The sequence below is a fragment of the Battus philenor genome, unplaced genomic scaffold, assembly GCF_028537555.1.
Source record: "Battus philenor isolate CCGP_79_NKW_IND1 unplaced genomic scaffold, ilBatPhil1.0.hap1 SCAF_29, whole genome shotgun sequence".
In the NCBI taxonomy this organism is placed as follows: domain Eukaryota; kingdom Metazoa; phylum Arthropoda; class Insecta; order Lepidoptera; family Papilionidae; genus Battus; species Battus philenor.
This window is the reverse complement of record NW_027181692.1, coordinates 3,835,604-3,859,350: the sequence shown is the minus strand read 5'-3', so window position 1 is coordinate 3,859,350 and position 23,747 is coordinate 3,835,604. Positions and strand designations below refer to the sequence as shown.

The following is a 23,747-nucleotide window of genomic DNA, read 5'->3' as shown; positions in this document are numbered from 1 at the left end:
GCCTTTGGATTCTCCTGGCCATTTAAAGTTAGTTAACAGATTCTGTTATTAGTAGAGTTTAATCTGATTGTAGTTTCTATCAAAATTGGGTATTCCGTATCCTAACTGGATAATAATAATAAAACCGTAGCAGTTCAACGCCGAATCTTACGCGGGGAATAACCTGCCATAGCCAACCATTGCAATATGGAGCGGTACCCAATGACTGTGAGTGCTACCTTCAAAAAACGTGATCTTGAACGTAGCCACTCACCTAAGCCAGATGGTAGTGGAGGAGGAGGAGGAGGAGGAGGAGGAGGAAATCAATAAAAACACAATTTATTAAACTTTGTTTATCTTTATTTACCTAACAGTATGTATTGTAGTCGCGTAGTCCTGGCAGAGCGGTCTCGTCGTCCGACACAAAACTATAGACGATTTGCAATCGCACACACGGCGCATCAACATGAACATTTGCAAATGTTAATATATAAATTACAAAAACGTGAATATATTTAATTGTAAATCATAAATCATTTCATACATATCAATATAAAACTCTACAAAGTGTCCGGTGTAAATAATAACAAGTAACAGCTAGAATAAAAACGAATAATGTATACAAATTGCGTAGTAAGATGTCAACCGCTCCACGCTTTTAACTCGGAACATTCGCTTTGAGAAGGTTACACCGAGCTTTCATATTCAGACGGAATCAGATGGCGAGCCTCGGGGATGAGAAACGTAAAACATTTTAAATTATTAATAAATAATTACAAATGCATTTCCAACTCGCGCAACATTTGTACAGTAAGTCCATCAATTGCTTCCAAAAAACATCAAAGATACTTTATGGGACAGCCTGCCTTACAAATTAATAGCGAGTAAAACAGAAATAATTATCATTTATAAACCACTAAATATATTATATTTGATTATTTATTAAAAAATAAATTTATTTGAACGAATAAACTTATTTATGAGTCAGTAATTACAATTTTTATATATAACATATAGTTGGGCAGTCTAAATCTTCAACAAGATCGTCTAACCTTGTAGGTCAAGATGGCAGCACAAACACATAGCATTAATATTAAAGATTCGTTTATGTTCTTATATTAAAATACAAATTATTTCAAGTATTTTTTCTCATTATAAATCATGCAATAAATTTAAGAAGTTTATTTAACGAAATTTTAGTTAGTAAGAAAAGGACCAATATTTAGCCACTTCCGCACATGCAGTGGTAGTCGTGCAATGAAATGCGTATGCGGCAAACAATGCGAATCACACAACCGCCACCACCAAATTACTCAACATTGTCGCATTTATCAGCGGGCTGGCGGGCGGTACACTTTGTTGCACGACTACCACTGCATGTGCGGAAGTGGCTAAATATTGGTCCTTTTCTTACTTAGGATGGACTTCCGCGAGGTAACGCCTGATTCCATTAAAAATTTTAGTTAGTAAGTTTTAAGAGTGTATTTGTCCAAGCATTGTATTTGTCATTTTAATTTGTTGTAGGCTCTTCTTAGGTCAGAGTGCATTTGGTGCCCTTGTAGCTTAATGAATCTCATTCAGATTTCTATCAAATTGCACTTTTAAATTCTCAAGACGCAAGTAAGTTGAACGAGGAATATGCCGTGTATAACGTGAACATACTGCGTGTTGGCGTGCTGTTCTCCCCGAGCGCGCCGCGGTTCCGTCGCCGTTGCGCTTAATAAATAAACTAATAATTAACCTATGAGTCGATAACAATTAACGTATAAAAATAATAAATTATATTACATTGACAATTTGGTACGAGACATCCAATTGATGTTGGACAGGCTAATGGCTATGTATAATAAATATATTAATTCATATAAATACGCGTAAGACACGAGGGGTGGGCTGTGGGAGGGACGTTGATAATCATTTTTCATATATTTAAATGAACCTTTATATTAAACGAAACAAAACGGTGTTGTCGATCTGAACAAATCTTCGTATCGACACTTAAAGAATTCTTTAAAGCTGCAGTTTCACAAGATATATGCGTGCTACCGTAACCGCTGTACCGCGTCAACAGCGGCGAGGTGGGGGCAGAGAAAAGAAGAGCGCTAACCACTCAAGTCTCGCTGTACGCATACCTAAAGCGCGGTAAAGAGGTTCCGGTAGCACTGTAGAACTAGGATGCGTCAAAAAACATAAATATAAAACTGTTTTTATGTACTTGACAATGTTTTCTATAGATACGACATAATACAAAATCTCGTGAGCCCTAGAAATTTTTTAAAAAAAGATATATATTAAATTTTTCATCGTATGATCCCAATACAGAACCGATGGGCGGTTATGATGTTTAACTCGTAGAGATTTTGACAGGCGTCAGTTATTGAAGGTGAAACGCAACTTCTCAGCACTCTATGGACTAACCGTGCGAATTTCGGATCCATTGTATATAGGGAGAGGGTACCCCTTTCTCTACCTAATCAAAAATTTTAAATGAACTACTAAACCTAAATATTGGTATATTACCAAAACAGGCAGTATTGGTAGGTTGGTAGTTCATTGTTTCAGAAATGACCTGATATTCGTTCTAGAAAGGCCTAAATCTTTCAGCTCACATGCTCAAACATCATCTGAAGATTGACCTTTACATAGAAATCCTTTAGTAATTTATGAACAAAAACCTCGATCGACTTTGCTGTTTCTATTATAGAAACGTCAAACAACACCAGAAATGTTTCTATGGTCTCTTAACAAACACTTCCTCATCTATCTCTGAAACGCAGCCTTAAAGTCCCAATAACCAGCTAATAAATTATCAACAATCAATATGCCCTGGGAATAATATTTCTACTAATTTGTCTTTTGTAAACAGATGATAGGACTACTTATAATCATATAACAGTGTTTTTCAGACTTAAATACGCAATATCTTTGGGCCATAGAAAATTATAAATTAAAAATTTAAAACAGTTTTATTTATTTAAATGTCTTATAAATAAAAGGTTACTCTTGAATAATTGTCACAATTTTTTTTAAATAGAATCATGACATCTGTTGCCCAAGGAGGTTGCATACTATAGGTTGAAAAACACAAAACTAACGGAATAGATGAGAGAAAATTAATACTTAAATTAACTTAAAACATCGACACAATATAAACTTAACAAGAGTCTCTGTCGATTTGTTTATAACTACGATCTGATACACTGACATTGGATTACTTGAGAGACTCCTTTGACGATTTACGAAAAAAAAAAAACTATAAAATGTAAAAAAAAATTAACAAACACCGCCAAACGGCCGGAGGAACAGTTGAAAATATAAATATATCTCATTTCATATAAACTACTTTTCATTTAAGCTAAAACTTAACTAAGCGACGGCTCTTGTATTCATGTGATCATTTAATACAATAAAAATTATATTAAAAATTAATATATATGAATACAAACTATTCGTATCATTACAAGTTCATTTAAATTATAACATTTAGTTGTCTATTTCATATAATCTGATTATACTAAAATATCCTCTTTATAGAAATAAATGGAATTGGATATATTACATTTATATATTCATTTACATGTGTAAAGTATTTTTTTTTATTACACGCACATATACATCAGTCGTGTGACATGATTGTTTTTTTTTAGATCTACAAGTAAAAATATATAATCGATATACATTGCTAGTTGTGCCCGTTGTGGGCACGCAAATATTTTGGTCTGTTACACAATATGTACAATAGGAGTTAACTATCAGCTGGTTAAGCCGACAGTCGAGGGATTTAGCTTCACCGGGCTCTGCCGTATCACTCTAGCCCACACTCGCCTACCGCTCGATCACAAAATGTTATATTACAATATAATACTCTATACTGTATAGAGGTAAGTGCTTAACTATATGTTAACAAGATCATAATGTCAAAATTAATGTATGAATAGAACTAAAGAATTTATGTCACCAAATTGTGACCACCGAATATAAAAGTCAGCGACGTAGCTCGAAGAATTGCAGTGGGCAGGCCCTTCTGTCTCCCACTAGTTGGACCGACTGATCATACGGGTCAAGGTAAGCCCAGTAATCGAGGCATGTTTGGAGAAAGCATTTCCCTTGCAACGGGCCGTTGACATGATCATCGATGGCCACTAAATATTTTATGTTACCAGTGTCTTTACCACACTGGAACCAGATTTCTCATTTCAGGCCTCATTGGCAATCGTTCAACACGGAGAGGGCTATCAGGATTCAGGAATGAGGAGATCCGGAGCCCAGCAATTAGCAAGTGGAAATTGCTAATTGTTAAAGTGGACAGACCACGTATTGCACGGAACAAATGGCCAGGGTCTTATGATTCTGATGTGGACGTCCTTATTAGAGTTTCAACTGCAAATCTATGGTCTATACCATAATAACTACGTTTTACAGTGGACGTCGACGATTTTATTTTAAGATCAAATATATACAAAATATAGCTATACATTCATGAGATAAAGGTTTCATATCTTAGCTTAGTTATATGTTGTCGGGTAGGATGTAAGTATATAAATTTTTTCTTTGGCGATGATATATAAAGCAATGAACCGGCCCGACACAGGATCACTTATTATCAAATAAAAATGATCTGGCTTGACAACAATTACGAAATAATAATAATAGATAAATAATGATGTTTCACTAAGTTCGACATTACCATCTTGTTTACATTTAGTTAAGTTAAAGGTTACTAAAGATACGGGGTAGGTAGAGTCATGTCTCTACGGTGATAATGTAATAAATTACCCTATTACAAGAGTCGGTGAAACAAGGTAAAATTACCAATTTACTTTGCGTTTAGATTGTCGCGAGGGAGCGGTGGTAGCGTGGTGATAGCCGGCGGTGATGGTGATCACGCGTCGTCGTCGCGGCGTCGCGCGGCCACGATGGTGAGGTCGGGTCGCGTGCGCATGAGCGCGGACGGGGAGGGAGCCGGGCTGGGGGCGGAGCCCGACGCCTCGCGCAGGGACTCCAGCGACGCCACGCGGATCGTCGGCCACTTGCCGCCTGTTGACCAAAATGTTTAATACTGCCTTACGCTAATTTTAACATCCGGTAACAAAAGCTATCTCTATTTATGTATGTGTATATTACGTTGTAGCTACAACTGGGACCCAAACATTCTCTCTGAGAGAGCGCATACGTTTGTCCGTATATGTTAGTGCTTGTGCGTGTCTGTTGTGCTGGTATGTGTCTGTTGTGCTGGTATGTGTATGTTGTGCTGGTATGTGTCTGTTGTGCTGGTATGTGTCTGTTGTGCTGGTATGTGTCTGTTGTGCTGGTATGTGTCTGTTGTGCTGGTATGTGTCTGTTGTGCTGGTATGTGTCTGTTGTGCTGGTATGTGTCTGTTGTGCTGGTATGTGTCTGTTGTGCTGGTAAGTGTCTGTTGTGCTGGTATGTGTCTGTCGTGCTGGTATGTATATGTTGTGCTGGTATGTGTCTGTTGTGCTGGTATGTGTCTGTTGTGCTGGTATGTGTCTGTTGTGCTGGTAAGTGTCTGTTATGCTGGTATGTGTCTGTTGTGCTGGTATGTGTATGTTGTGCTGGTATGTGTCTGTTGTGCTGGTATGTGTCTGTCGTGCTGGTATGTGTCTGTTGTGCTGGTATGTGTCTGTTGTGCTGGTATGTGTCTGTTGTGCTGGTATGTGTCTGTCGTGCTGGTATGTGTCTGTTGTGCTGGTATGTGTCTGTTGTGCTGGTATGTGTATGTTGTGCTGGTATGTGTCTGTTGTGCTGGTATGTGTCTGTCGTGCTGGTATGTGTCTGTTGTGCTGGTATGTGTCTGTTGTGCTGGTAAGTGTCTGTTATGCTGGTATGTGTCTGTTGTGCTGGTATGTGTATGTTGTGCTGGTATGTGTCTGTCGTGCTGGTATGTGTCTGTTGTGCTGGTATGTGTCTGTTGTGCTGGTATGTGTCTGTTGTGCTGGTAAGTGTCTGTTGTGCTGGTATGTGTCTGTTGTGCTTGTGCGTGTTTGTTGTGCTGGTATGTGTCTGTTGCGCTGGTATGTGTCTGTTGTACTGGTATGTGTCTGTTGTGCTGGTAAGTGTCTGTTGTGCTGGTATGTGTCTGTTGTGCTGGTATGTGTCTGTTGTGCTGGTATGTGTCTGTTGTGCTGGTATGTGTCTGTTGTGCAGGTATGTGTCTGTTGCGCTGGTATGTGTCTGTTGTACTGGTATGTGTCTGTTGTGCTGGTATGTGTCTGTTGTGCAGGTATGTGTCTGTTGCGCTGGTATGTGTCTGTTGTACTGGTATGTCTGTTGTGCTGGTAAGTGTCTGTTGTGCTGGTATGTGTCTGTTGTGCTGGTATGTGTATGTTGTGCTGGTATGTGTATGTTGTGCTGGTATGTGTCTGTTGTGCTGGTATGTGTATGTTGTGCTGGTATGTGTCTGTTGTGCTGGTAAGTGTCTGTTGTGCTGGTATGTGTCTGTCGTGCTGGTATGTGTATGTTGTGCTGGTATGTGTCTGTCGTGCTGGTATGTGTCTGTTGTGCTGGTATGTGTCTGTTGTGCTGGTATGTGTCTGTTGTGCTGGTATGTGTCTGTTGTGCTGGTAAGTGTCTGTTGTGCTGGTATGTGTCTGTTGTGCTTGTGCGTGTTTGTTGTGCTGGTATGTGTCTGTTGCGCTGGTATGTGTCTGTTGTACTGGTATGTGTCTGTTGTGCTGGTAAGTGTCTGTTGTGCTGGTATGTGTCTGTTGTGCTGGTATGTGTCTGTTGTGCTGGTATGTGTCTGTTGTGCAGGTATGTGTCTGTTGCGCTGGTATGTGTCTGTTGTACTGGTATGTGTCTGTTGTGCTGGTAAGTGTCTGTTGTGCTGGTATGTGTCTGTTGTGCTGGTATGTGTCTGTTGCGCTGGTATGTGTCTGTTGTACTGGTATGTGTCTGTTGTGCTGGTAAGTGTCTGTTGTGCTGGTATGTGTCTGTTGTGCTGGTATGTGTCTGTTGTGCTGGTATGTGTCTGTTGTGCTGGTATGTGTCTGTTGTGCTGGTATGTGTCTGTTGTGCTGGTATGTGTCTGTTGTGCTGGTATGTGTATGTTGTGCTGGTATGTGTATGTTGTGCTGGTATGTGTCTGTTGTGCTGGTATGTGTATGTTGTGCTGGTATGTGTCTGTTGTGCTGGTAAGTGTCTGTTGTGCTGGTATGTGTCTGTCGTGCTGGTATGTATATGTTGTGCTGGTATGTGTCTGTTGTGCTGGTATGTGTATGTTGTGCTGGTATGTGTCTGTCGTGCTGGTATGTGTCTGTTGTGCTGGTATGTGTCTGTTGTGCTAGTATGTGTCTGTTGTGCTGGTATGTGTCTGTTGTGCTGGTAAGTGTCTGTTGTGCTGGTATGTGTCTGTTGTGCTTGTGCGTGTTTGTTGTGCTGGTATGTGTCTGTTGCGCTGGTATGTGTCTGTTGTACTGGTATGTGTCTGTTGTGCTGGTAAGTGTCTGTTGTGCTGGTATGTGTCTGTTGTGCTGGTATGTGTCTGTTGTGCTGGTATGTGTCTGTTGTGCAGGTATGTGTCTGTTGCGCTGGTATGTGTCTGTTGTACTGGTATGTGTCTGTTGTGCTGGTAAGTGTCTGTTGTGCTGGTATGTGTCTGTTGTGCTGGTATGTGTCTGTTATGCTGGTATGTGTCTGTTGTGCAGGTATGTGTCTGTTGCGCTGGTATGTGTCTGTTGCGCTGGTATGTGTCTGTTGTACTGGTATGTGTCTGTTGTGCTGGTAAGTGTCTGTTGTGCTGGTATGTGTCTGTTGTGCTGGTATGTGTATGTTGTGCTGGTATGTGTATGTTGTGCTGGTATGTGTCTGTTGTGCTGGTGTGTGTATGTTGTGCTGGTATGTGTCTGTTGTGCTGGTAAGTGTCTGTTGTGCTGGTATGTGTCTGTCGTGCTGGTATGTATATGTTGTGCTGGTATGTGTCTGTTGTGCTGGTATGTGTATGTTGTGCTGGTATGTGTCTGTCGTGCTGGTATGTGTCTGTTGTGCTGGTATGTGTCTGTTGTGCTCGTATGTGTCTGTTGTGCTGGTATGTGTCTGTTGTGCTGGTAAGTGTCTGTTGTGCTGGTATGTGTCTGTTGTGCTTGTGCGTGTTTGTTGTGCTGGTATGTGTCTGTTGCGCTGGTATGTGTCTGTTGTACTGGTATGTGTCTGTTGTGCTGGTAAGTGTCTGTTGTGCTGGTATGTGTCTGTTGTGCTGGTATGTGTCTGTTGTGCTGGTATGTGTCTGTTGTGCAGGTATGTGTCTGTTGCGCTGGTATGTGTCTGTTGTACTGGTATGTGTCTGTTGTGCTGGTAAGTGTCTGTTGTGCTGGTATGTGTCTGTTGTGCTGGTATGTGTATGTTGTGCTGGTATGTGTATGTTGTGCTGGTATGTGTCTGTTGTGCTGGTGTGTGTATGTTGTGCTGGTATGTGTCTGTTGTGCTGGTAAGTGTCTGTTGTGCTGGTATGTGTCTGTCGTGCTGGTATGTATATGTTGTGCTGGTATGTGTCTGTTGTGCTGGTATGTGTCTGTCGTGCTGGTATGTGTCTGTTGTGCTGGTATGTGTCTGTTGTGCTGGTATATGTATGTTGTGCTGGTATGTGTATGTTGTGCTGGTATGTGTCTGTTGTGCTGGTATGTGTCTGTCGTGCTGGTATGTGTCTGTTGTGCTGGTATGTGTCTGTTGTGCTGGTATGTGTCTGTTGTGCTGGTATGTGTCTGTTGTGCAGGTATGTGTCTGTTGCGCTGGTATGTGTCTGTTGTACTGGTATGTGTCTGTTGTGCTGGTAAGTGTCTGTTGTGCTGGTATGTGTCTGTTGTGCTGGTATGTGTATGTTGTGCTGGTATGTGTATGTTGTGCTGATATGTGTCTGTTGTGCTGGTATGTGTCTGTTGTGCTGGTATGTGTCTGTTGTGCTGGTAAGTGTCTGTTGTGCTGGTATGTGTCTGTTGTGCTGGTATGTGTCTGTTGTGCTGGTATGTGTCTGTTGTGCTGGTAAGTGTCTGTTGTGCTGGTAAGTATCTGTTGTGCTGGTATGTGTCTGTTGTGCTGGTAAGTGTCTGTTGTGCTGGTATGTGTCTGTCGTGCTGGTATGTATATGTTGTGCTGGTATGTGTCTGTTGTGCTGGTATGTGTCTGTCGTGCTGGTATGTGTCTGTTGTGCTGGTATGTGTCTGTTGTGCTGGTATGTGTATGTTGTGCTGGTATGTGTCTGTTGTGCTGGTATGTGTATGTTGTGCTGGTATGTGTCTGTTGTGCTGGTATGTGTCTGTCGTGCTGGTATGTGTCTGTTGTGCTGGTATGTGTCTGTTGTGCTGGTATGTGTCTGTTGTGCAGGTATGTGTCTGTTGCGCTGGTATGTGTCTGTTGTACTGGTATGTCTGTTGTGCTGGTAAGTGTCTGTTGTGCTGGTATGTGTCTGTTGTGCTGGTATGTGTATGTTGTGCTGGTATGTGTATGTTGTGCTGGTATGTGTCTGTTGTGCTGGTATGTGTATGTTGTGCTGGTATGTGTCTGTTGTGCTGGTAAGTGTCTGTTGTGCTGGTATGTGTCTGTCGTGCTGGTATGTGTATGTTGTGCTGGTATGTGTCTGTCGTGCTGGTATGTGTCTGTTGTGCTGGTATGTGTCTGTTGTGCTGGTATGTGTCTGTTGTGCTGGTATGTGTCTGTTGTGCTGGTAAGTGTCTGTTGTGCTGGTATGTGTCTGTTGTGCTTGTGCGTGTTTGTTGTGCTGGTATGTGTCTGTTGCGCTGGTATGTGTCTGTTGTACTGGTATGTGTCTGTTGTGCTGGTAAGTGTCTGTTGTGCTGGTATGTGTCTGTTGTGCTGGTATGTGTCTGTTGTGCTGGTATGTGTCTGTTGTGCAGGTATGTGTCTGTTGCGCTGGTATGTGTCTGTTGTACTGGTATGTGTCTGTTGTGCTGGTAAGTGTCTGTTGTGCTGGTATGTGTCTGTTGTGCTGGTATGTGTATGTTGTGCTGGTATGTGTATGTTGTGCTGGTATGTGTCTGTTGTGCTGGTATGTGTATGTTGTGCTGGTATGTGTCTGTTGTGCTGGTAAGTGTCTGTTGTGCTGGTATGTGTCTGTTGTGCTGGTATGTGTCTGTTGTGCTGGTATGTGTCTGTTGTGCTGGTATGTGTCTGTCGTGCTGGTATGTGTCTGTTGTGCTGGTATGTGTCTGTTGTGCTGGTATGTGTCTGTTGTGCTGGTATGTGTCTGTTGTGCTGGTAAGTGTCTGTTGTGCTGGTATGTGTCTGTCGTGCTGGTATGTATATGTTGTGCTGGTGTGTGTCTGTTGTGCTGGTATGTGTCTGTTGTGCTGGTATGTGTCTGTTGTGCTGGTAAGTGTCTGTTATGCTGGTATGTGTCTGTTGTGCTGGTATGTGTATGTTGTGCTGGTATGTGTCTGTTGTGCTGGTATGTGTCTGTCGTGCTGGTATGTGTCTGTTGTGCTGGTATGTGTCTGTTGTGCTGGTATGTGTCTGTTGTGCTGGTATGTGTCTGTCGTGCTGGTATGTGTCTGTTGTGCTGGTATGTGTCTGTTGTGCTGGTATGTGTATGTTGTGCTGGTATGTGTATGTTGTGCTGGTATGTGTCTGTTGTGCTGGTATGTGTCTGTCGTGCTGGTATGTGTCTGTTGTGCTGGTATGTGTCTGTTGTGCTGGTATGTGTCTGTTGTGCTGGTATGTGTCTGTTGTGCTGGTAAGTGTCTGTTGTGCTGGTATGTGTCTGTCGTGCTGGTATGTATATGTTGTGCTGGTGTGTGTCTGTTGTGCTGGTATGTGTCTGTTGTGCTGGTATGTGTATGTTGTGCTGGTATGTGTATGTTGTGCTGGTATGTGTCTGTTGCGCTGGTATGTGTCTGTTGTACTGGTATGTGTCTGTTGTGCTGGTAAGTGTCTGTTGTGCTGGTATGTGTCTGTTGTGCTGGTATGTGTCTGTTGTGCTGGTATGTGTCTGTTGTGCAGGTATGTGTCTGTTGCGCTGGTATGTGTCTGTTGTACTGGTATGTGTCTGTTGTGCTGGTAAGTGTCTGTTGTGCTGGTATGTGTCTGTTGTGCTGGTATGTGTATGTTGTGCTGGTATGTGTATGTTGTGCTGGTATGTGTCTGTTGTGCTGGTATGTGTATGTTGTGCTGGTATGTGTCTGTTGTGCTGGTAAGTGTCTGTTGTGCTGGTATGTGTCTGTTGTGCTGGTATGTGTCTGTTGTGCTGGTATGTGTCTGTCGTGCTGGTATGTGTCTGTTGTGCTGGTATGTGTCTGTTGTGCTGGTATGTGTATGTTGTGCTGGTATGTGTCTGTTGTGCTGGTATGTGTATGTTGTGCTGGTATGTGTCTGTTGTGCTGGTATGTGTCTGTCGTGCTGGTATGTGTCTGTTGTGCTGGTATGTGTCTGTTGTGCTGGTATGTGTCTGTTGTGCAGGTATGTGTCTGTTGCGCTGGTATGTGTCTGTTGTACTGGTATGTCTGTTGTGCTGGTAAGTGTCTGTTGTGCTGGTATGTGTCTGTTGTGCTGGTATGTGTATGTTGTGCTGGTATGTGTATGTTGTGCTGGTATGTGTCTGTTGTGCTGGTATGTGTATGTTGTGCTGGTATGTGTCTGTTGTGCTGGTAAGTGTCTGTTGTGCTGGTATGTGTCTGTCGTGCTGGTATGTGTATGTTGTGCTGGTATGTGTCTGTCGTGCTGGTATGTGTCTGTTGTGCTGGTATGTGTCTGTTGTGCTGGTATGTGTCTGTTGTGCTGGTATGTGTCTGTTGTGCTGGTAAGTGTCTGTTGTGCTGGTATGTGTCTGTTGTGCTTGTGCGTGTTTGTTGTGCTGGTATGTGTCTGTTGCGCTGGTATGTGTCTGTTGTACTGGTATGTGTCTGTTGTGCTGGTAAGTGTCTGTTGTGCTGGTATGTGTCTGTTGTGCTGGTATGTGTCTGTTGTGCTGGTATGTGTCTGTTGTGCAGGTATGTGTCTGTTGCGCTGGTATGTGTCTGTTGTACTGGTATGTGTCTGTTGTGCTGGTAAGTGTCTGTTGTGCTGGTATGTGTCTGTTGTGCTGGTATGTGTATGTTGTGCTGGTATGTGTATGTTGTGCTGGTATGTGTCTGTTGTGCTGGTATGTGTATGTTGTGCTGGTATGTGTCTGTTGTGCTGGTAAGTGTCTGTTGTGCTGGTATGTGTCTGTTGTGCTGGTATGTGTCTGTTGTGCTGGTATGTGTCTGTTGTGCTGGTATGTGTCTGTCGTGCTGGTATGTGTCTGTTGTGCTGGTATGTGTCTGTTGTGCTGGTATGTGTCTGTTGTGCTGGTATGTGTCTGTTGTGCTGGTAAGTGTCTGTTGTGCTGGTATGTGTCTGTCGTGCTGGTATGTATATGTTGTGCTGGTGTGTGTCTGTTGTGCTGGTATGTGTCTGTTGTGCTGGTATGTGTCTGTTGTGCTGGTAAGTGTCTGTTATGCTGGTATGTGTCTGTTGTGCTGGTATGTGTATGTTGTGCTGGTATGTGTCTGTTGTGCTGGTATGTGTCTGTCGTGCTGGTATGTGTCTGTTGTGCTGGTATGTGTCTGTTGTGCTGGTATGTGTCTGTTGTGCTGGTATGTGTCTGTCGTGCTGGTATGTGTCTGTTGTGCTGGTATGTGTCTGTTGTGCTGGTATGTGTATGTTGTGCTGGTATGTGTATGTTGTGCTGGTATGTGTCTGTTGTGCTGGTATGTGTCTGTCGTGCTGGTATGTGTCTGTTGTGCTGGTATGTGTCTGTTGTGCTGGTATGTGTCTGTTGTGCTGGTATGTGTCTGTTGTGCTGGTAAGTGTCTGTTGTGCTGGTATGTGTCTGTCGTGCTGGTATGTATATGTTGTGCTGGTGTGTGTCTGTTGTGCTGGTATGTGTCTGTTGTGCTGGTATGTGTATGTTGTGCTGGTATGTGTATGTTGTGCTGGTATGTGTCTGTTGCGCTGGTATGTGTCTGTTGTACTGGTATGTGTCTGTTGTGCTGGTAAGTGTCTGTTGTGCTGGTATGTGTCTGTTGTGCTGGTATGTGTCTGTTGTGCTGGTATGTGTCTGTTGTGCAGGTATGTGTCTGTTGCGCTGGTATGTGTCTGTTGTACTGGTATGTGTCTGTTGTGCTGGTAAGTGTCTGTTGTGCTGGTATGTGTCTGTTGTGCTGGTATGTGTATGTTGTGCTGGTATGTGTATGTTGTGCTGGTATGTGTCTGTTGTGCTGGTATGTGTATGTTGTGCTGGTATGTGTCTGTTGTGCTGGTAAGTGTCTGTTGTGCTGGTATGTGTCTGTTGTGCTGGTATGTGTATGTTGTGCTGGTATGTGTCTGTTGTGCTGGTATGTGTCTGTCGTGCTGGTATGTGTCTGTTGTGCTGGTATGTGTCTGTTGTGCTGGTATGTGTCTGTTGTGCTGGTATGTGTCTGTTGTGCTGGTAAGTGTCTGTTGTGCTGGTATGTGTCTGTCGTGCTGGTATGTATATGTTGTGCTGGTGTGTGTCTGTTGTGCTGGTATGTGTCTGTTGTGCTGGTATGTGTCTGTTGTGCTGGTAAGTGTCTGTTATGCTGGTATGTGTCTGTTGTGCTGGTATGTGTATGTTGTGCTGGTATGTGTCTGTTGTGCTGGTATGTGTCTGTCGTGCTGGTATGTGTCTGTTGTGCTGGTATGTGTCTGTCGTGCTGGTATGTGTCTGTTGTGCTGGTATGTGTCTGTTGTGCTGGTATGTGTATGTTGTGCTGGTATGTGTATGTTGTGCTGGTATGTGTCTGTTGTGCTGGTATGTGTCTGTCGTGCTGGTATGTGTCTGTTGTGCTGGTATGTGTCTGTTGTGCTGGTATGTGTCTGTTGTGCTGGTATGTGTCTGTTGTGCTGGTAAGTGTCTGTTGTGCTGGTATGTGTCTGTCGTGCTGGTATGTATATGTTGTGCTGGTGTGTGTCTGTTGTGCTGGTATGTGTCTGTTGTGCTGGTATGTGTCTGTTGTGCTGGTATGTGTCTGTTGTGCTGGTATGTGTCTGTCGTGCTGGTATGTGTCTGTTGTGCTGGTATGTGTCTGTTGTGCTGGTAAGTGTCTGTTATGCTGGTATGTGTCTGTTGTGCTGGTATGTGTATGTTGTGCTGGTATGTGTCTGTCGTGCTGGTATGTGTCTGTTGTGCTGGTATGTGTCTGTTGTGCTGGTATGTGTCTGTTGTGCTGGTAAGTGTCTGTTGTGCTGGTATGTGTCTGTTGTGCTTGTGCGTGTTTGTTGTGCTGGTATGTGTCTGTTGCGCTGGTATGTGTCTGTTGTACTGGTATGTGTCTGTTGTGCTGGTAAGTGTCTGTTGTGCTGGTATGTGTCTGTTGTGCTGGTATGTGTCTGTTGTGCTGGTATGTGTCTGTTGTGCTGGTATGTGTCTGTTGTGCTGGTATGTGTCTGTTGTGCTGGTATGTGTCTGTTGTGCAGGTATGTGTCTGTTGCGCTGGTATGTGTCTGTTGTACTGGTATGTGTCTGTTGTGCTGGTAAGTGTCTGTTGTGCTGGTATGTGTCTGTTGTGCTGGTATGTGTATGTTGTGCTGGTATGTGTATGTTGTGCTGGTATGTGTCTGTTGTGCTGGTATGTGTCTGTTGTGCTGGTATGTGTATGTTGTGCTGGTATGTGTATGTTGTGCTGGTATGTGTATGTTGTGCTGGTATGTGTCTGTTGTGCTGGTATGTGTATGTTGTGCTGGTATGTGTCTGTTGTGCTGGTAAGTGTCTGTTGTGCTGGTATGTGTCTGTTGTGCTGGTATGTGTATGTTGTGCTGGTATGTGTCTGTTGTGCTGGTATGTGTCTGTCGTGCTGGTATGTGTCTGTTGTGCTGGTATGTGTCTGTTGTGCTGGTATGTGTCTGTTGTGCTGGTATGTGTCTGTTGTGCTGGTAAGTGTCTGTTGTGCTGGTATGTGTCTGTCGTGCTGGTATGTGTATGTTGTGCTGGTATGTGTCTGTTGTGCTGGTATGTGTCTGTCGTGCTGGTATGTGTCTGTTGTGCTGGTATGTGTCTGTTGTGCTGGTAAGTGTCTGTTATGCTGGTATGTGTCTGTTGTGCTGGTATGTGTATGTTGTGCTGGTATGTGTCTGTTGTGCTGGTATGTGTCTGTCGTGCTGGTATGTGTCTGTTGTGCTGGTATGTGTCTGTTGTGCTGGTATGTGTCTGTTGTGCTGGTATGTGTCTGTCGTGCTGGTATGTGTCTGTTGTGCTGGTATGTGTCTGTTGTGCTGGTATGTGTATGTTGTGCTGGTATGTGTCTGTTATGCTGGTATGTGTCTGTTGTGCTGGTATGTGTATGTTGTGCTGGTATGTGTCTGTCGTGCTGGTATGTGTCTGTTGTGCTGGTATGTGTCTGTTGTGCTGGTATGTGTCTGTTGTGCTGGTAAGTGTCTGTTGTGCTGGTATGTGTCTGTTGTGCTTGTGCGTGTTTGTTGTGCTGGTATGTGTCTGTTGCGCTGGTATGTGTCTGTTGTACTGGTATGTGTCTGTTGTGCTGGTAAGTGTCTGTTGTGCTGGTATGTGTCTGTTGTGCTGGTATGTGTCTGTTGTGCTGGTATGTGTCTGTTGTGCTGGTATGTGTCTGTTGTGCTGGTATGTGTCTGTTGTGCTGGTATGTGTCTGTTGTGCTGGTATGTGTCTGTTGTGCTGGTATGTGTCTGTTGTGCAGGTATGTGTCTGTTGCGCTGGTATGTGTCTGTTGTACTGGTATGTGTCTGTTGTGCTGGTAAGTGTCTGTTGTGCTGGTATGTGTATGTTGTGCTGGTATGTGTATGTTGTGCTGGTATGTGTCTGTTGTGCTGGTATGTGTATGTTGTGCTGGTATGTGTCTGTTGTGCTGGTAAGTGTCTGTTGTGCTGGTATGTGTCTGTCGTGCTGGTATGTATATGTTGTGCTGGTATGTGTCTGTTGTGCTGGTATGTGTATGTTGTGCTGGTATGTGTCTGTCGTGCTGGTATGTGTCTGTTGTGCTGGTATGTGTCTGTTGTGCTAGTATGTGTCTGTTGTGCTGGTATGTGTCTGTTGTGCTGGTAAGTGTCTGTTGTGCTGGTATGTGTCTGTTGTGCTTGTGCGTGTTTGTTGTGCTGGTATGTGTCTGTTGCGCTGGTATGTGTCTGTTGTACTGGTATGTGTCTGTTGTGCTGGTAAGTGTCTGTTGTGCTGGTATGTGTCTGTTGTGCTGGTATGTGTCTGTTGTGCTGGTATGTGTCTGTTGTGCAGGTATGTGTCTGTTGCGCTGGTATGTGTCTGTTGTACTGGTATGTGTCTGTTGTGCTGGTAAGTGTCTGTTGTGCTGGTATGTGTCTGTTGTGCTGGTATGTGTATGTTGTGCTGGTATGTGTATGTTGTGCTGGTATGTGTCTGTTGTGCTGGTGTGTGTATGTTGTGCTGGTATGTGTCTGTTGTGCTGGTAAGTGTCTGTTGTGCTGGTATGTGTCTGTCGTGCTGGTATGTATATGTTGTGCTGGTATGTGTCTGTTGTGCTGGTATGTGTCTGTCGTGCTGGTATGTGTCTGTTGTGCTGGTATGTGTCTGTTGTGCTGGTATATGTATGTTGTGCTGGTATGTGTATGTTGTGCTGGTATGTGTCTGTTGTGCTGGTATGTGTCTGTCGTGCTGGTATGTGTCTGTTGTGCTGGTATGTGTCTGTTGTGCTGGTATGTGTCTGTTGTGCTGGTATGTGTCTGTTGTGCAGGTATGTGTCTGTTGCGCTGGTATGTGTCTGTTGTACTGGTATGTGTCTGTTGTGCTGGTAAGTGTCTGTTGTGCTGGTATGTGTCTGTTGTGCTGGTATGTGTATGTTGTGCTGGTATGTGTATGTTGTGCTGATATGTGTCTGTTGTGCTGGTATGTGTCTGTTGTGCTGGTATGTGTCTGTTGTGCTGGTAAGTGTCTGTTGTGCTGGTATGTGTCTGTTGTGCTGGTATGTGTCTGTTGTGCTGGTATGTGTCTGTTGTGCTGGTAAGTGTCTGTTGTGCTGGTAAGTATCTGTTGTGCTGGTATGTGTCTGTTGTGCTGGTAAGTGTCTGTTGTGCTGGTATGTGTCTGTCGTGCTGGTATGTATATGTTGTGCTGGTATGTGTCTGTTGTGCTGGTATGTGTCTGTCGTGCTGGTATGTGTCTGTTGTGCTGGTATGTGTCTGTTGTGCTGGTATGTGTATGTTGTGCTGGTATGTGTCTGTTGTGCTGGTATGTGTCTGTCGTGCTGGTATGTGTCTGTTGTGCTGGTATGTGTCTGTTGTGCTGGTATGTGTCTGTTGTGCTGGTATGTGTCTGTTGTGCAGGTATGTGTTTGTTGCGCTGGTATGTGTCTGTTGTGCTGGTAAGTGTCTGTTGTGCTGGTATGTGTCTGTTGTGCTGGTATGTGTCTGTTGTGCAGGTATGTGTCTGTTGCGCTGGTATGTGTCTGTTGTACTGGTATGTGTCTGTTGTGCTGGTAAGTGTCTGTTGTGCTGGTATGTGTCTGTTGTGCTGGTAAGTGTCTGTTGTGCTGGTATGTGTCTGTCGTGCTGGTATGTATATGTTGTGCTGGTGTGTGTCTGTTGTGCTGGTATGTGTCTGTTGTGCTGGTATGTGTCTGTTGTGCTGGTAAGTGTCTGTTATGCTGGTATGTGTCTGTTGTGCTGGTATGTGTATGTTGTGCTGGTATGTGTCTGTTGTGCTGGTATGTGTCTGTCGTGCTGGTATGTGTCTGTTGTGCTGGTATGTGTCTGTTGTGCTGGTATGTGTCTGTTGTGCTGGTAAGTGTCTGTTGTGCTGGTATGTGTCTGTCGTGCTGGTATGTATATGTTGTGCTGGTATGTGTCTGTTGTGCTGGTATGTGTCTGTCGTGCTGGTATGTGTCTGTTGTGCTGGTATGTGTCTGTTGTGCTGGTATATGTATGTTGTGCTGGTATGTGTATGTTGTGCTGGTATGTGTCTGTTGTGCTGGTATGTGTCTGTCGTGCTGGTATGTGTCTGTTGTGCTGGTATGTGTCTGTTGTGCTGGTATGTGTCTGTTGTGCTGGTATGTGTCTGTTGTGCTGGTAAGTGTCTGTTGTGCTGGTAAGTATCTGTTGTGCTGGTATGTGTCTGTTGTGCTGGTAAGTGTCTGTTGTGCTGGTATGTGTCTGTCGTGCTGGTATGTATATGTTGTGCTGGTATGTGTCTGTTGTGCTGGTATGTGTCTGTCGTGCTGGTATGTGTCTGTTGTGCTGGTATGTGTCTGTTGTGCTGGTATGTGTCTGTTGTGCTGGTATGTGTCTGTCGTGCTGGTATGTGTCTGTTGTGCTGGTATGTGTCTGTTGTGCTGGTATGTGTCTGTTGTGCTGGTATGTGTCTGTTGTGCAGGTATGTGTTTGTTGCGCTGGTATGTGTCTGTTGTGCTGGTAAGTGTCTGTTGTGCTGGTATGTGTCTGTTGTGCTGGTATGTGTCTGTTGTGCAGGTATGTGTCTGTTGCGCTGGTATGTGTCTGTTGTACTGGTATGTGTCTGTTGTGCTGGTAAGTGTCTGTTGTGCTGGTATGTGTCTGTTGTGCTGGTATGTGTCTGTTGTGCTGGTATCTGTCTGTCGTGCTGGTATGTGTCTGTTGTGCTGGTATGTGTCTGTTGTGCTGGTATGTGTATGTTGTGCTGGTATGTGTCTGTTGTGCTGGTATGTGTCTGTCGTGCTGGTATGTGTCTGTTGTGCTGGTATGTGTCTGTTGTGCTGGTATGTGTCTGTTGTGCTGGTATGTGTCTGTTGTGCAGGTATGTGTCTGTTGCGCTGGTATGTGTCTGTTGTACTGGTATGTGTCTGTTGTGCTGGTAAGTGTCTGTTGTGCTGGTATGTGTCTGTTGTGCTGGTATGTGTCTGTTGTGCTGATATGTGTCTGTTGTGCTGGTATGTGTCTGTTGTGCTGGTATGTGTCTGTTGTGCTGGTATGTGTCTGTTGTGCTGGTATGTGTCTGTTGTGCTGGTATGTGTATGTTGTGCTGGTATGTGTATGTTGTGCTGATATGTGTCTGTTGTGCTGGTACGTGTCTGTTGTGCTGGTATGTGTCTGTTGTGCTGGTATGTGTCTGTTGTGCTGGTAAGTGTCTGTTGTGCTGGTATGTGTCTGTTGTGCTTGTGCGTGTTTGTTGTGCTGGTATGTGTCTGTTGCGCTGGTATGTGTCTGTTGTGCTGGTATGTGTCTGTCGTGCTGGTATGTGTCTGTTGTGCTGGTATGTGTCTGTTGTGCTGGTATGTGTCTGTTGTGCTGGTATGTGTATGTTGTGCTGGTATGTGTCTGTTGTGCTGGTATGTGTCTGTTGTGCTGGTATGTGTCTGTTGTGCTGGTATGTGTCTGTTGCGCTGGTATGTGTCTGTTGTACTGGTATGTGTCTGTTGTGCTGGTAAGTGTCTGTTGTGCTGGTAAGTGTCTGTTGTGCTGGTATGTGTCTGTTGTGCTGGTATGTGTATGTTGTGCTGGTATATGTCTGTTGTGCTGGTATGTGTCTGTTGTGCTGGTATGTGTCTGTTGTGCTGGTATGTGTCTGTTGTGCTGGTATGTGTCTGTTGTTCAGGTATGTGTCTGTTGCGCTGGTATGTGTATGTTGTGCTGGTATGTGTCTGTTGTGCTGGTATGTGTCTGTTGTGCTGGTATGTGTCTGTTGTGCTGGTATGTGTATGTTGTGCTGGTATGTGTCTGTTGTGCTGGTATGTGTCTGTTGTGCAGGTATGTGTCTGTTGCGCTGGTATGTGTCTGTTGTGCTGGTATGTGTATGTTGTGCTGGTATGTGTATGTTGTGCTGGTATGTGTCTGTTGTGCTGGTATGTGTATGTTGTGCTGGTATGTGTCTGTTGTGCTGGTATGTGTCTGTTGTGCTGGTATATGTATGTTGTGCTGGTATGTGTATGTTGTGCTGGTATGTGTCTGTTGTGCTGGTATGTGTCTGTTGTGCTGGTATGTGTCTGTTGTGTTGGTATGTGTCTGTTGTGCTGGTATGTGTCTGTTGTGCTGGTATGTGTATGTTGTGCTGGTATGTGTATGTTGTGCTGGTATGTGTCTGTTGTGCTGGTATGTGTATGTTGTGCTGGTATGTGTCTGTTGTGCTGGTATGTGTCTGTTGTGCTGGTATATGTATGTTGTGCTGGTATGTGTATGTTGTGCTGGTATGTGTCTGTTGTGCTGGTATGTGTCTGTTGTGCTGGTATGTGTCTGTTGTGCTGGTACGTGTCTGTTGTGCTGGTATGTGTCTGTTGTGCTGGTATGTGTCCGTTGTGCTGGTATGTGTCTGTTGTGCTGGTATGTGTATGTTGTGCTGGTATGTGTCTGTTGTGCTGGTATGTGTATGTTGTGCTGGTATGTGTCTGTTGTGCTGGTATGTGTCTGTTGTGCTGGTATGTGTATGTTGTGCTGGTATGTGTATGTTGTGCTGGTATGTGTCTGTTGTGCTAGTATGTGTATGTTGTGCTGGTATGTGTCTGTTGTGCTGGTATGTGTCTCTTGTGCTGGTATGTGTCTGTTGTGCTGGTATGTATATGTTTGCGCGTGTACTGACTGGCGGGCGCGATGTGCGCGGGGTGCGCGCCGTACTGCGTCTTGTCGTGCGTCGCGATCACGCTGGCCGGGATCGTGTCCTCGTCCGTCACGCTACCCACCATCACCTTCTTTGTCTGCAATAACAGATAACCCGGCATTATATTTCACTATTGTACAGATGACATATATACTGATCATAAATGGCACCCCTTTTTGCTTCACTCAGCGCCTGATAAAGGGAAGGGAATGTAACAAGTAATGAGGGAAGAATGAAAGGACACAGAGCAAAAGTGAAATAAAGCAGAATTGTGGCATAAAAGAATAGAATGAAATATTATGTGAAGAATGAAAGTAGAGAATGAAAATAAAAAATTATGAGAAAAAAATTAAATTGCCAATAAAGTCCCTGTCCCACCAAAGATAGGGGTACGAGAGGCCCCCAATAGCGGGGACCATTAAAAAAAAATAAAGGGAAGGGGGCAAGCTAGTCGACTATTTAATAAAAAAGGTTAAAATAAATTTTTGCCTAACATAATAACAAGTCTTGTATATTCCGCTTATGCAACAGGAATAGTACAACTTGTTGCACAAATAACTTTCGTATTATTTTTTAAATTAATAATTATTATAGTTATTTTTTACACTCATTATATATATTTTAATTTGTAATAAATTTTAATATCCTAGGAAAGAGTGCACATTATTATTGAGCCGGCTTTTACTTCACTATATCTATATCGTTCCTATGCTAGAAGCAGGCTTTTTACAATCGATCCTATTGCAAATCTATGTAAGAGGCTTATGTCTAGTAGTGCTAGTCGATGATGAAAGAGGCTTTCTTAGAGACTTTCCGAGGCCCTTTGAGTTGCTGACTCAAAAATTAGTAAAATGTTTCAACAAGAACTTATAGCAATTCAAATTATATAAAAAATATAGGAGAGTATACGGTTGGAGAATATCGCAAAAGTATATCCATTGTCACTGTTTTAGAGTTTTAATGTTGCAACCGATTCTATTCGGTCAATATAGAACTACAATTCCCAAAGTCCCCATTGATTTGTTACTTGACATTTTCTATATTCTACTCACCATATATACTATATAAACGACAAAAATAATGCGATATATGAAGAAAAAAATAAGAGTCAAAAATTAGTATAATTAGTAGATCATAGATGGGCACCCCGGGCCCATTGTTGATTTACAACACGACCAAAATATCCACAATATATAAGCAATTTTATTTTTTTCACCGTCTTCGTATTATTATTATAACCATTTACGCAGTCATTTTAATCATTTAATCATTTTGATAATTTTTATCATTTTCCCTACTCACCTAAAAAAGAAATAAAAAAAAAACACATTCAGCAACTGGTACGTATAATATATCATTTATTTAATTGCGCAATTGCTTTGAAAAATATATTTTCGGACGCTGTAGGAGTAATGTTGTTTGTTACATTACATAAATTCGGTTTCCACGGTTCCGAGTAAGCACATGAATTTATAAATAATATATTAATAGTGTTACGTAAATCATATTGTTATAAACATGACTTACATTATAGCAGGAACTGTTATTGCCGTTGTCAATTGTGTACAATATATACTGTACTTTCGTGTGATTTCTTTGAATTATCGAAAAAAAAAAATACTAAAGTGTAAAGTATCTTTAGTGATAATAATGCTTAGGTACGGAGACCTTTACTTTATCAAGGCTGTTGAAAAAACTATTACAAAAATAATCCGTTCAATTGTAACTGTCGTATCTTTAACAAAATTACTGCTGTACACGATCCTATTGACCTATTCTTTTTTTTTCTGGCCCCCTTTTATTGGAGGCCCCTCGTATTCCCCTAACATGGGTAAGGTTAAGGTTTTTAATATTTACAATAAGTTATGCACACTCTTAATTTATTTCTTCTGTCATACGTCACATTAGCATTCAATCTCTCTACTGCCACACATCACAATGTCTTCCACTCTTTATCATTTAATACATTCCTTTCTTCCGTCTTCTCTCATTCTTCACCTCAGTTCTTAATATTACAGCTATGCTAATTTACATTTTGCCTATTGACCTTGTAGGGGCAACACTACGCCAGCGCATAGAAAAGGGAAGTTCCACAGAAATACAAATTATTCATTTACGTTGGTATAAATACGGGCGATGCTCGAATGAATATACACACTTCTACTTCGGACTTCGTGTTGTTACTACCTCAAGCTCTACAGGCCCTAGGAAGAATCCCATAACCTATACATACATTTGCATCATGTGGTAGAAAAATAAGCATTCTCTCCCTCACTGCGGAAGCAATATCTTGTTGTACATATGTCTGATATTCTTTAATAATTTTCTCACTTACTTTCCCTTTTATTTCTATAGTTTTATGTTATTCTTCGTACGATCTTATATTTCCTCTTCTTTCATTCTACAATCCACTATCGTAATTTTTAATAGTAATTTTCGTTCATTCGTCGACTCGTTTCTCAAATATCACAGATCCGGATTATATCACATTTATATAAATACGTATTTAAAATGCACATAGTGAGGGAGTGTAAGTGTTGCTGACCTTGTCGTGTGGCGGCGCGGGCTTGCGCTGCGGTCTGGGCACCGAAGCACCGCCGCTGAACGTACGCGACCGCATCTTCAGCGACGGGTCCACCTCGATGGGTATTGGCTCGAATTCTGAAGCTATAACACAAACATATACTTAAAAAATAATATTATCACTTTAAACATTTATTATTGTAATGTATGGTAATTTACACATTGATATATAATCTATATCTGATCTCTTCTCGACGAAATAAATATTCATACATCAAACCAAAATTCAAGTCAATTAATATGGTTTTAGACATGTCATAATTAGTACAGGGACATTATGTTGATAGAAAGGCACAAATATAATTTTAATTATATTAAACTTCGATAAAATACAAATTATTTAATTTATGAAATGTGAACAGAAATTAAATTATCTTTTACTCTAAATATGTTAAGAAGTTAAGATATATAGACTGCTATGAATGGCGTGTACATAGCGGTCAGAATGGAGGCTTTAAGAGGCTCTAGAGCTTCACTACATTAAAAAAGGTTTAAGGCTTAAGTGCCTACAGCACTCTGCCTTCTCAAAACCGCATCTGAAAATATCACTTGGGCAGCAGTGTAAGCTAGGTATAAGAAAATGATCACCTGCCACCAGTATATTATAGTTGTACCACTCGTAATTGGATGTATGTTTACATGCATGTGTGCGTGAAACTTGTCGTGATAGAA

General features: G+C 42.8%; 1 protein-coding gene across 2 annotated transcripts in view; it reads right to left on the bottom strand.

Moving 5' to 3' along the window:
• Positions 1-340: 340 nt before the first annotated feature.
• The window catches only part of LOC137926253 (uncharacterized), a 137,841-nt gene continuing 114,434 nt past the window's right edge, over positions 341-23,747 (bottom strand). Inside the window, exons 15-17 of one of the 2 annotated variants that reach the window (XM_068769840.1) lie at positions 23,038-23,159; positions 20,475-20,589; positions 341-5,016 (exon numbers count right to left, since the gene is read on the bottom strand). In XM_068769840.1, coding sequence (XP_068625941.1) covers positions 4,862-5,016; positions 20,475-20,589; positions 23,038-23,159 — 392 coding nt within the window. In that variant the 3' untranslated portion in view covers positions 341-4,861. The remainder of the gene's footprint in view (positions 5,017-20,474; positions 20,590-23,037; positions 23,160-23,747) is intronic. The other variant, XM_068769839.1, reaches the window with a different exon arrangement.